The sequence below is a fragment of the Camelus ferus genome, chromosome 6, assembly GCF_009834535.1.
Source record: "Camelus ferus isolate YT-003-E chromosome 6, BCGSAC_Cfer_1.0, whole genome shotgun sequence".
NCBI lineage: Eukaryota > Metazoa > Chordata > Mammalia > Artiodactyla > Camelidae > Camelus > Camelus ferus.
Window position 1 is genome coordinate 21584948 of NC_045701.1, and position 12600 is coordinate 21597547.

Consider the following 12600-nt stretch of genomic DNA (forward strand, 5'->3'; position numbering starts at 1 on the left):
TAAACCATAGAATCTAACTCTATACCTGATTTTCAGCTACATGGACTTTGTAGCTACAACAGATATGAGAGACTTTTAGGATTATCATAGAAATCTATTAGGTTTCTGACAATGACTTGAGCTAAGAATTTAAACCTCTGAAACTGCTATTTTCTGTAAGTTCTTCAATGAAATTAACAGCAGTCAAGCCACCTCAGAGTTTTGAATTTTATATGACAATTGTGCTATGCTATGGCCCTACCACTTGGTCTGCCAAAGCCATGCTTTCAAGAGGAACTCTATTTCAGTTGGCCGCAAGTAGTAATTTAAGTGACTTTGCCATGGAACACCGTGGTTTATTGCTAGTTGTATGAGTTAGCTAGAGCTGCCATAACAAATTACCACTGGGTGGTTTAAACAACAGAAATTTATTTTCTCACCATTTTGGAGGCTGTAAGTCCTAGAACAAAGTGTCAGCAGGTTTGGTTTTTTCTAAGGCCTTTTTTCTTGGCTTGCAGATGGCCATCTCCTTGCTGTGTCCTCACATGGTCATCCCTGTGTGTGTGTTATCTGTATCCTAATCTCCTCCTCTTATAGGACACCAATCATATTGGATTAGAGCCCACCCTAATGACCCCGTTTTAACTTATTTACCTGTTCAAACGGCCTGTATCTGGATACAGTCACATTCTGAGGTACAGGGGTTAGGGCTCCCACGTGAGTCTGGGGTGGGGGGCAGGGGCACTATTCAGCCCAAAACACTAATATCTCACCCTCTCATGAAAACCAGGTCCTCACCGCCTTCAAATCCAACTAGACCAGCTAGCTAAGCTCATATTCCCATCCTTGAGGGTCTGCTGCTTATACTCATTTCTGATACCAGAGAATAAATATGTCAACCAAGATTCAACTGTAGGTAACAGAAACAACTCTGGCTATTTTAGGCAGAAAATAAATGACTTACTATGGGGGAATTAGGAGCCTGAAACAGCATGGAAGGTTTGAGGTAGCAGGTTCCTGGCTGAGTGTCCAGTAATGACCCCCAGAACAACACTGCATAACTGTAGGCCAACAGAACTATCTCAGTTAGAATCAGGAAGTTGGGAAATCAGAAGTCACTGTGGCAACTGCTGGGCCCCAGGATCATGCCACCTTAGCTGCAATCCAGAGATCAGGAAACCAGTGCCCTAACTGGTGGCTCTAGAGCCATTCTATGGCTGCCAATGCAGACCACAGAATGGGAAACACAGTTCTAAAACCAAGATAACCATAAGTGCATCTGACTGCTGGAAGCTGAACTGTATCAGAAGTAGCTACACGGGAGTCTGGCAAATGGAGAAATATAATTTTTAGCTTTCTAGTCACTACAGTAGCAAAAGGCCCTCTAGAAAGAAGAAATAGAAGCAAAACTAACATACTGCATTTACTACCCAAAGCTAATATCACCCTGACCCCAAAACCTAGCAAAGATAGCATGGAAAAAGAAAACTACAGACTAATTTTACTTATGAACACAGATGTAAAAATGTTAAAGGATCTACTAGTAAAAATAATCATCCAGGATAGTAAAAAAAATAATGTATTGTGACCAAGAGGATATATATATATATAAAATGTGTGTGTGTGCATATATACACGTGCATACACACACACACAGTCTCTCATTTTCTACCTGCAAAGCCTTGAGGACAGTCTCTTTTTAATTCCTGTTTCCTAAGTTCTTGGCATATAGTAGCAGCTCAGTGATATATTTTTAAATATATAAAATATTTTAAAATATATAAAATATATAAAAATTTTAAATATAAAAATTTAAATTTTTTAATAGTTTTACCACAGCTGAATTAACTTATCCTTATAATTTATTAACTTTTTTTAAGATTTTCATGGAAAAATAATCTATATAAAGCTATGATAATGATATAAGGAAAATTAAGGCATCTGGCATAATCTTATATTCCTTTAGGGAAATAATATGAAAAAAATAACAAAAACCAACAGACAGAACAGAGTTGAAATATCACTGGAAAATGTGCTGAGAACTGATGCAGATTCTGCAGGTACATGAAAAATGCTTTAATTCCCAGAGATATTTTTCACTTAGACACTGATTATTAATTTATCTCTGACTGTAAGTCAAATTACATGTTAGACTTCTGAGACTAGCGTTAATTAAAAGTGAGTCAGTCTAATAAATGACTGTAAGCGTGGGAGTTTGGCTAGTGTATTAGACCTCTGGAGACTTGGTGCTAATCTGAATGAGTAAATTAAATAGCTCTCTTGTTCCCTAAGTCTGGCTGATAAACCATTTACTTTGTGAGGAGGAGAGCAGGGATCAGAAGCTCTTCTCCCCATTAATAAATGCTGATGAGTCAAATGGTGAAGAGAAAACAGAATGAATAACATATAAAATGGATAAATTTTTCCCCAAATAACTGAATTCTGCAAGTGGTTGTATCTTGGAATAAACCAAATACGAGGCTCATACAAAAATCTAGTACTGAAGGTATGACAGAAGAACATATTGAGGGTGTATCCAAGGTAGTGTGTTCCTTGGCTTACCTTACAGTGCTTGGCTTGCTTGTGAGGACATCGGGAACTTCATACCTGGGCTTCAGGGGTGTTTCTTCATTGATTTTAAGCCTGAAAATATTTCCCTCTATACCATAAACTTCAGCTAGGAGAGGAACCTGGGGACACACATGTAAGATTAGCTTCAACAGATTACTCAGGTCAGTTCTACAAATTACAATAATTAGAAAACTATGTTTAAATTATTATAGGCCAAGCAAATTGGAGAACAATGGCAATCATGAAGAAAAAAACTCCCCGATCTATGTATGTACTTGCTTGGCTCTACCTGTAGGAGAAACAAACACCTTCTATGTGTTCTGTGGTAAGGCAAACATCTCACTGTCCAGACCAGACTGGTAAGAGTGAAAGGAGTTTCTCTTAATAATTACAGTGGATGACAGGCATAAACTGAAGCTGCTCTTGGAAAGTTGGGACATATGGCCCAATGTATGTATGACAGACTACAGATATCTTAAGAGTTTGATGTTAAAATAAGGGTAACTGGATTCCAGCTGAATGAAACATGAAGAGTAACAAGCCAGCAAACAGAAAAGAACAGAGTAAAATGGTGGTCATTGGAGTTCTCCAGTGTAGGTGAATGAGGCTCCCTGCCCTAAAATCAAGGCACTTCATATACAACTGAGAATAAGTCTGGGGAATTTTCTCAAGAGGCTAGAGAATCTAGATAAAATTCTGCCTATAATGAAAGATGAAAGCAACATAGAATTACAAAGATAACATATAATTTGAAAAATAAAACACAAAACAACAACAAACTCTGAGGGTAAAAAAATGGCTGGATTTAGGTTTCAAAATCAGGCATCAAGATCAGAAAAATATTTAAGACAGTGGTTTTCAACTGATATGCCCTGCTGCACAGTATACTGCAAATTATTACGTGTGATGCCAAATTCTGGTTACAACTGGGTCGGTGTGTTACTACAACGTCTGTTAAATGAGAGGCTAAGCTGGGTAGGCTGTGTGATATAATACAGAACAGGTCTGATGTGGCGCAAGTAAGATACAGGAAGCAGGGAGAATATCAAAGCAGCACCAAAAAAACCAAACCAAACCAAACCAAACAACGATGTTACTAGAACATTGCTTCTTCAGAATACAAGCAAGTAGTCAGGGCACTTAAACAGTGACGGGTAAATAGTGGTAAATAGCTGCTTTTATAGACATTCTTAAATCAGGGTTATGATGTAGTAGTGATCATACAGTAATTATTTTTCTCCAGCTTGAGATATAATTGACACATTGTGTAAGTTTAAGTTGTACAACTCGTTGATTTGACACATACCTTGCAAAATGATCACCACCATAGTGTTAGCTAACATCTGAATCAGGTCAATAATTACCATTTCCTCTTTGTGGTGAAAACACTTAAGATCTATTCTTTTAGCAACTTTCAAGTATATAATAGAGTATTATTATCTACAATCACTATGCTATACGTTAGCTCTCCAGAAGTTATTCATCTTATAGTTGGAAGTTTGTACTCTTTGGCCAACGCCTCCCCGTTTCCCCCACTCCTAATCATACTGTAATTACTACTTATACACTTAATGTTCTTTGGTATACTTGAAATACTTCCAAGTGTGCTATCAGAATTCTAAGGTTTGAAAATGTGTCCAAATATAAAGCTGAAATCTTGTTAGATTATGTATTCTCACCCAAGTTGGACATATATTTCCACTGCTCTCTCAAATCTAATTCAACTAACATTTATTTGGCATTTAATATTGTGATGTGCTGATGGCTATGAACAAGAGGGCTAATCTCTTAGGGAGAGTGCAATTTAGAGATGATACACATATGTGGTTAACTGTAAAGCATTTTATAAGTGCTGAGACAGGACAAGGACAGTGCTGTGGGAGAACAAGGAAGGGGAATGTTGATGACTATAAGGAGAGGGGTTCTGGGGCCTCTTTCTGGAGAAGAACGGACTTGCGCATGGCCCTCGGGGATTAGTAGGACTCTGGGTAAGCAAAAATGGCCAAGAACTTCCTAAGCAGAGGGCACATATGTTGTCTGCCTATTTATGACTAACAAATTGCATCTAGTTTATGCACTCAGAGATCCTCCCATTAAGCCAAAGATGGGTTATTCTGTTCTGTTCTTGAGGCTGCAGCCTAGGAAAGAATCCTAATTATATGAGAGAAGGCAGCAATAACCTTGCTTTTCCCATAGTGACCTTATGCACCCAAACATACAAAGAGTCAAAACCTCATTTTGTTTTCATTTTAACTTAATTAAGCAAGCCATTTTTCTAATAGACAACCCTTTTCAAAATCAATATCCACATTCATTCTCATCTCTTATTATTATCAACACAGCTTCATATACTAAGCACATAATTTCCTTAGACCTTAGAATACACTTGTTCCTATGATCTGGCCCATGCTGTTTTTATTGGCTTAAAATTTTTTTAAATAGCAGTGGACTCTCAGAAGTCCAGCAGGTAAAGCCACTTGGGTTGAAGGCAGCAGGAAGTGGCTTAGAGCCTCTACCTTTGAGCCCTCTCCCCTCCCTGTATTCAGCCCTGAAACACCTCCACGGAAACCTCCAGGCTCTGTGGATGACAGTTTATAAACCACTTCCCTGGGTTTCTTAACTGCTGATTATTGCCAAATTCTTCCACCAAAACCTTGCTCTGTCAGAAAGTCTGGATATGAACGTTATAGTCTTCCATCTAAAACATTAAGAATTTCTAGCTATTTCTGTTCTCCAGGGAACTGTTTGGACATTTATCTTAAAATAATATACAAATAAGTTATTGAATCTCTCCCTAACAGTGATGAGTAAAAATGACAATGAAAAATACATTAAGTTATAGAAGTTAGATTGCCTAAACTAAGAATTATTTAGTGTTAGTAACTTAGATATAGCAGGTACATCCAAATTACAGCAAGATGGATTTTAAGTAAAATAAGTGAATAAACATATTAATTATACATTTTAAATAAGGTGAAACAGCATAGGTTTTGATCCCCTAGAAAAATTTAAGATGTGTAAATGTCCTCCTTAAAAGATTTAAGATGAAATAAATTTTCAGAGAAAGGAATACATTTTGGAGGTTCCTTTTAATACAAGCCTCTAGTTGGCTTTTCATTCAGAGGCTAACCTCTCATAGTCTGGGAGAATATAAATTCCCTTTTCCTATCTTATTTCTCCCATACTCAATAAAAATAAAACCTGGTAGTTTGCCATCCATAAGTCTAGTATTTTTTGGTCACAAGGGCAAAAATATCAGACAGCTTATAAAAATCATGCCTTGTCTGTATATTCAAGCAGTGGATTGATCACAATTATGTTAAAACAAAACTTTTTTTCATTTCAGTCAGTACTAATAGAGAAGAGATTGTAACTGAGTTAACAGAACAGACCTAGAACACATATTTAAATGGTGGTGGGTATTAAGAAGGGAAATTATGATTCCACCAACTTCTCCTTGATAGGTAGATTTTGCTTTTCCTCTGGCACCAGGTCTCTCTACTCTAAGGAACAGTTAACCTAAAAGGCCTAAAAGGGTGAGCAACAACCTCTCCTGGCTATTGGTCAAGACCTCCCGGGATTCAGAGAATGGTCTAAGAGTTCATTAAATTTTGTAGGGCACTAATTGCCCCTTCCATAGTTGCAGCCAGCTGGTTTATTGCAAGCACTGATTCTCTCCGGCTAATGTTGGCAAGTTCACGCTGGGCATTAGCCTGTTCCCCGAGGACAATTAACCAGTCCAGGTGTGCTTCCGATTGTTTGGCCAGTTCCCAACTTAGCTGCCTGTTCCTGGCCATTTCTGCAGAAACAGTCCTGCCTTACAAGTGGTAGTCATTCCTCATCTGCTGAGGAGGTGGCTGGTTGGGCAAAGTCCCATGCTCATGAGGCTTAGATGAAAAGGCACTTCATGGAGGTGCTCAGAGATATCCTTGCATCCTTAGAGAAGTTGCTAGAAGTGTTGTATCTGGTGAAAACTTGAAAACAGGCTGTAAACATTTTGCCAAATGGTCATCCATGTCATGAAAAAGCATAAAAATTAGCAATATGAAGTAGGTCAAAAACATAGGTCTGTTCCAAATAGCCTTGTTAGCAGTGCTTTTTAGCAACACTCAGAAGACAGCATAAATTTCCCTGCTGTGATGTCACAAGACTAGATCTTCTCTGTTTCTCATTCCAGGTCAAATTTTCACTGAAGGTAAAAAACTGGTAATAGTAGGGAAAAAAAAAGAATTCTAAAAAAGCAGTCAACCCTTTACTGGTAACTCCTTTAAGATTTTTTTCTGAAAGCTTATTTATCAAATATCTACCTGATTATTTTGTCATCAGAAATAGGACCCTATGTGAGAAAACTTATGCATTTAAACCTGCAACCAGCTTTTCTTCAAAGCCTCCATGTCCTGATCTGGCGACAACACACAGGACAACACTTTAGTTTGTTTTGTTACATTACTGTGTCTCAGGAATCATGTGTGCTATGGACTGAATTGTGTTGTTCTCCCCCCTCACCCTTGTCTAACCCTCCAAGTCATGTGTTTAAGCCCTAACTCTCAATGTGATGGCATCTGGAGATGGGGCCTTTACAGGAGGTGACAGGCTTTGATGAGGTCATAAGGGTGGAGTCATGATGGAATTACTGCCTTTACAGGAAGAGACCAGAGAGTTAGCTCTCTCTTCACCACATGAATATACAGCTGACCCTTGTACAACAAGGATTTGAACTGCATAGGTTCACTTACATGTAGTTTTTTCTATAAATACATACATACATCTAATAAATACCTACTACAGTACCCCATGACCCTTGCTTGGTTAAATCTGTGGATGCAGAACCATATCAATGAGGCTGACTGTGAAGTTATACTTGGATTTTTGATTGTGTGGGGTGTCAGCACCCCAACCCCTGCATTGTTCAAGGGTCAACTGTACAGTAAGGAGGTGGCAGTCTACAAGCCAGGAAGTGACACCTAGATCCTGGACTTGCCAGATTCTAGAACCGTGAAAAAGAAATGTCTGTTAAGACACCCAGCCTGTGGTATTTTGCTATGGCAGTGTGAGCTAAGACAATGCTGAATGAAGCTGGGTTCTATTTCCTGGTTGCTTAGTAAGGGGCAGGTTGGGGGAAGGGAACTGGGAAAAAAGACTTCAAAAATTAACCACAGACCTTGACAAAAAAAAGTTACTGCTTTAAGAGTTTTACTGGTGTAGGGCAGGTAGGCACTGACAGTGCTGGGTTCGTCAGAATCTGCCTCATCAGTGAAATCTGAGAACAGCAGCTGTGAGCTGAACATGATCCTCCTAGACTCTGGGCTGTCTCTCTTAACCTGAAATAAAAAGCTATCATTCTGAATAAGTGGATGTATGCAGCTTTTTAAAACTCTCCAGACCATCCATACTATATCCTACTGTGAAATCTCCCATTAAACAGCCATTGCAGCCCTGCAACAACCTCTACTGGAGGCTCCTTGACTATTCAGTGAGGAGGACACAAGGTTCAGACAACTTTAGAAAGTACTGTCTGGATCTCTGTTGTCCCTATCAAACTGACAGAAGGTAGGAAACCTTAAGTCCTTATTAGTTATCCCATCTCCAAGTGACAAAGAGGATACTAGTGAAGTTCAGCTCGTAATTTTAAGGTGATCTCCCAAAACATATACATGTGTATGCATCTGCCTGAGATCAGAGCATGCAGATTTCCTGTGCAGCCCTGTTATTTCCAATACCTGAACATGGAGTCTGTTCCAGGGGGTCTTCAAAGTTCTCAGTCTTGGGAGCTTTGTTGCTGATGTCTTGGATAACTGGCACTTGCTTGCTGGGCTCCTCAGCTCCCTTCTGAGCCACATGCTGTCTTGTGCTGAGCTCCCAGGGGTCCTCCTGGATTGTGGCTTCTCTTCCTTTGAGAGCATCCAGATCTGATGGGCTCTGGCTCTGATACTTGAACTGAACAGCATTGTTGCTCCCATTTTCAGGATCCAAATAGAGGTGTGTATAGAGAAAATTACCTACAGTCCTGTAAAAGACCATGTGAACAGATCCACTACTAACTTCACTGGTATGGAGCTGCATTGAGAATTTGCATTTTGGCCCACACTGGTATTCAGAGTGCTTTAGTCTCATTTTCTCCGCCTCAGCACATATCCACGACAATGGACTGTTCAGGTGCTCAATATACTGAGCCTCCCCAAGGTTGGAAGGGGATTCTTGCCCTGAACATGGGACAGCTACAACTCTCTGGGGTTAGACACATCAGAGACAAGAAGGAAAATGGGCAAATGACAAGAAAAATGAGAAAAGAAGAGACCTGAATGCTGGTATTAGGCCAACTGACTCCTGGAAGGTCTCTGGTGGACTCTGCATTTCCTGGAGCCAAATGCTTCTGCTGACCCAGAATACAGGGGTTTGGCTGTGTATACGGCTATTAGACCTCATGCAGATGGCAGGCGCTCTCGGGGAAGGAAATGAGTTTTCCCATGAACAGCTATCAAACATGGCTACAAAGCGATGTTTAGTTTGGGAGACTTGGATCAGCAGTTGAGGAACTATGACTTCGGGGGTACCAAGCTGTGAACTCAAAGGCCTCAAAGATGCCAAACAAGAGGGAAAATTCCTCCAGAAAAAAATGGGTAGTATAAAAAGCTAAGCATCCCAGCTGTGTAGTTAAGAGAAGTGAACTAAATGTGCTGCTACCACAACTACATCCTTAAGTAACCAGAAGTTGGGAACAGGGGATGGGGATAGAGAACACAGAACTGGTGATATGATTTTGGCTCCTATTTTGAATTCAGGCAAGAAAGCTATGTTAGAGGATTCCACATCTCAAGAAATGACTAAAATCTCTCAAACTTCATATGGAAGGCAGCCTTCCTTGCTGTACAATTGCTCCTCCCGCCTAGGAATAAAACTGGGACTCTCCACTAAGTTAAAGGCCTTACTTATCAGTGTTACAGAGAACCCCTTGATGTTGTGAGATTCCTCAGGGTAGCACTATGCGGCAAGCGCAGTGGCAGTCACAGGGAGACCTCTCACAACTCTGCAGTGAGAGTGGGCATGTCTTCTCAGTCTGCTTCCCAGAACTGAGACTTATCCGTGAGTTGGTGGAGTTACTAAGCTGTTATGGGACCTACACTGCATATCTTTAATGATGTCTTTCAGTTACATGAATTACCAATTAAACCAGAATGGTCTGGGAGGACTTAGAAGCTTAGGATGCCTTTTGAAGATGGGGGAGGATGTGAGTGAAGGTCAGACTGGAAGCATTAGCTACTTGTGCATAACCACACTTCCCAGCCCAGTCCACAGCACATTCTCTGACTGGCCCATCTGTACAGCCCATCTGAAGTAGTGTGAGAACTTGACAGATGAGAAAAAGTCCTTAGAATATACTGCTCTTACCCTTTCAGTATATAATAGCTATGGTGATCCGTCAATGAAGCAGCCCAGGAGATGGAACATTTGTGACCTCAGTTTTCCAACTGCACAGTCCACTGTTCCTCTTGCCCACTCACATTCTGAGGTTTGGACATTGACTGAATCTGTGTCCTGCTCAGGCTGCATGCTCAACTGTATGTTGTGTAATAGTGATAGAAAGAGTGTGGGTGCTTGAAAAAGTCTACAGACGCAGGTGAAAATTCTGGATACTAGCTGTAACTAGTAAAAATTCTGGTTACTAGCTGTGACTTTGAGCAAGTGACTTTTTAGATTTCAATATTTCCTTATCTGAAAATTGGGGATAATGTAATGTACTTCTTAGCTGTATTCTGAAGATTAACTAAAAGGAAACAACATTTGTAAAACATCTAGGAAAGTAACTGATACACAGGCAATCTATATGTTGATATTCATATTACTTTTAAAGTAGTATTAGTATAGATATAAAAAAAAGACATTACTTCTCTCACAAAGTTTACTTTTGAAGCATTCATAGTTTAATTAGCCTTGTGGAAACTGACTTCATTCAACCCCAGTAAATATAGAAACAAATAGTTCTCTGTAGAAAATACTTTTATCTCACCTTAGCTACTTCGTTGATAATTTGAAACCTGGTGCTGTCTTTGCCTGTTGTGACTGAATCTAGTAATGCCTGATAGGCAGCCTTCTCGGTGAGCCGCTGTTTCTGACGCCTACAGATATGGAGTACAGAGATGTCTGAGAATCATTTGTCACTGTCAGCATCCAAATGACTATATTACCACGTAGAAGTCATTAAAAATCACTTCGATAATAAGTGAATTGGGCACAGACAGTATTAGTACTCTAATAAAGCACAAATGGGAATATGTTAGAGAGCTAATAAAATACTACTACTACTAATAAAATTGTTCAACATAACACTGTTCCAGGATGGTATTTTGTTCCCTTTATTGAGAAGGTGGGGCAGTTTTCATAACATACATTTATTAACTTGATGATTTCCTTTCTCTTTCTATGAATGTACACTTCAATAGAAACTCAATAAATTTTAGTGGAAATCCAATATAATCCAGTGGTTTGACAAGGTGACCAGGAGTTCACTACAGAATTCCCACTAAGGTACCTGTTCACAATTAAAATGATATGATTTTCTTCCTCTAGAGTAGTGTGAATAAATTAGAAAGTTGTAATGATACAATTTTTGGTGATTTCGGTTTCAGGATCACATAAAGGTAGACACTAAAAAAAAAAGATTTTACAAAAATATTTTGAGGCTCTGGGGAAACAGGCAATCATATAGTGGTGATCACAGTACAAAACAGTACAATCTCTGTGGAGGGATATCTGGTAATAGTTGAAATTACAAACACATTTACTCTTTGACCTAGTAATCCCCCTCCTGGAAATTCATCCTATAAATATATCTGCATGTGTAGGAAATGATATATGGTATAGATTTTCACTGTGGCAGTAACATTATAGCAAAAGACTGAAAACAACCCAAGGGTTTAGCAATAGGACAGAAACTGAACAAATTATAATACAATTTACCCAATGGAATACTATACAGCTATGAAAGAGGACAATCTCTATATACACATGCAGAGCTCTTCAAAATAAATTATGAAGCAGGAAAAAAAGAAGTATACAACAGTGTATATAGAAAACTACCTAGTGTGAGAATGGCAGTGACATAAGAATACATACATTTACAAGGGGGGAGGATATAGCTCGGTGGTAGAGTGCATGCCTAGCATGCATGAGGTCCTGGGTTCAATCCCCAGTACCTCTATTAAGAAAATAAAATAAAATAAGTAAATAAATAAACCTAATTACCCACCAAATGCAAAAAATTAAAAGAATATATATATTCACAAAAAGAAATACTGGAAGGATAAGTAAGAAATTAATAAATCTGGTTACTGACAGGGACAAGGTGTGGCATGGAGTAGAAGGGGACAGGAATGAGAGTAACACTTTTCAGTGTGTATCTTTTTATATTATTTGATTCTTGAACCATGTAAAAGTATTATCTATTCAAAGATTCAAAATTTTCACATCAGTTTAAAAACACTTTGACTTTTAAAATGAAATACCTGTTTATTAAATCAGTAATATTAATTATAATATACACTTATATATAGTTAACTATAATTAAATATATTAATAATAGAATAATACAGTCATAAGTTAAAGTACTAAAAGTGAATGTCTCCTGTGTGATAAATTCCTTAATCACTCAGTTTCCTAATTGACTGTTTCTTTAGAAAGCCTATGAGTTCTCATAAATTTAATTAAACATCAATTTTGAAATATTTTCAGAAATGTTTCACATAGGTCATACATTTCCTCTCCTTACCTGTAGAAAGCAATCTTGCTGCAGTCTTTGAAAATGGTTTTATCCACAGCTTCATCTTCAACACTAAATAAAAACACATTTTAAGAAACTTATTTTTACATAGGGTTTGTGAATACAATTTTTGTACCTTCTTTCTAACTGTAGTATAAATATGGGAAGTAAACTACCATAATGCAAAACTGTGTCATGGCCATAACATAACATGATTATGTGTGTGCTGCGGAAAAACATGCTTCTCTAAACCACTCAAGGTAAACAACAAAATGTGAAGTTCTGGGACTATT

General features: G+C 38.5%; 1 protein-coding gene across 5 annotated transcripts in view; it reads right to left on the reverse strand.

Annotated features, from left to right (window-relative positions):
- GANC (glucosidase alpha, neutral C) overlaps positions 1 to 12600 on the reverse strand; it is a 64263-nt gene that overhangs the window by 49362 nt on the left and 2301 nt on the right. For 3 of the 5 annotated variants that reach the window (XR_004320498.1, XM_032481418.1, XM_014554329.2), the window contains exons 2-5: positions 12317 to 12379; positions 10559 to 10667; positions 8271 to 8557; positions 2542 to 2669 (exon numbers count right to left, since the gene is read on the reverse strand). Coding sequence is in view for 4 of the 5 variants with exons in the window: in XM_032481418.1 (XP_032337309.1) it covers positions 2542 to 2669; positions 8271 to 8510 (368 nt within the window). In the remaining variant the exon portion in view is untranslated. The remainder of the gene's footprint in view (positions 1 to 2541; positions 2670 to 8270; positions 8558 to 10558; positions 10668 to 12316; positions 12380 to 12600) is intronic. The other 2 variants (XM_032481419.1, XM_006178858.3) reach the window with 1 other exon arrangement.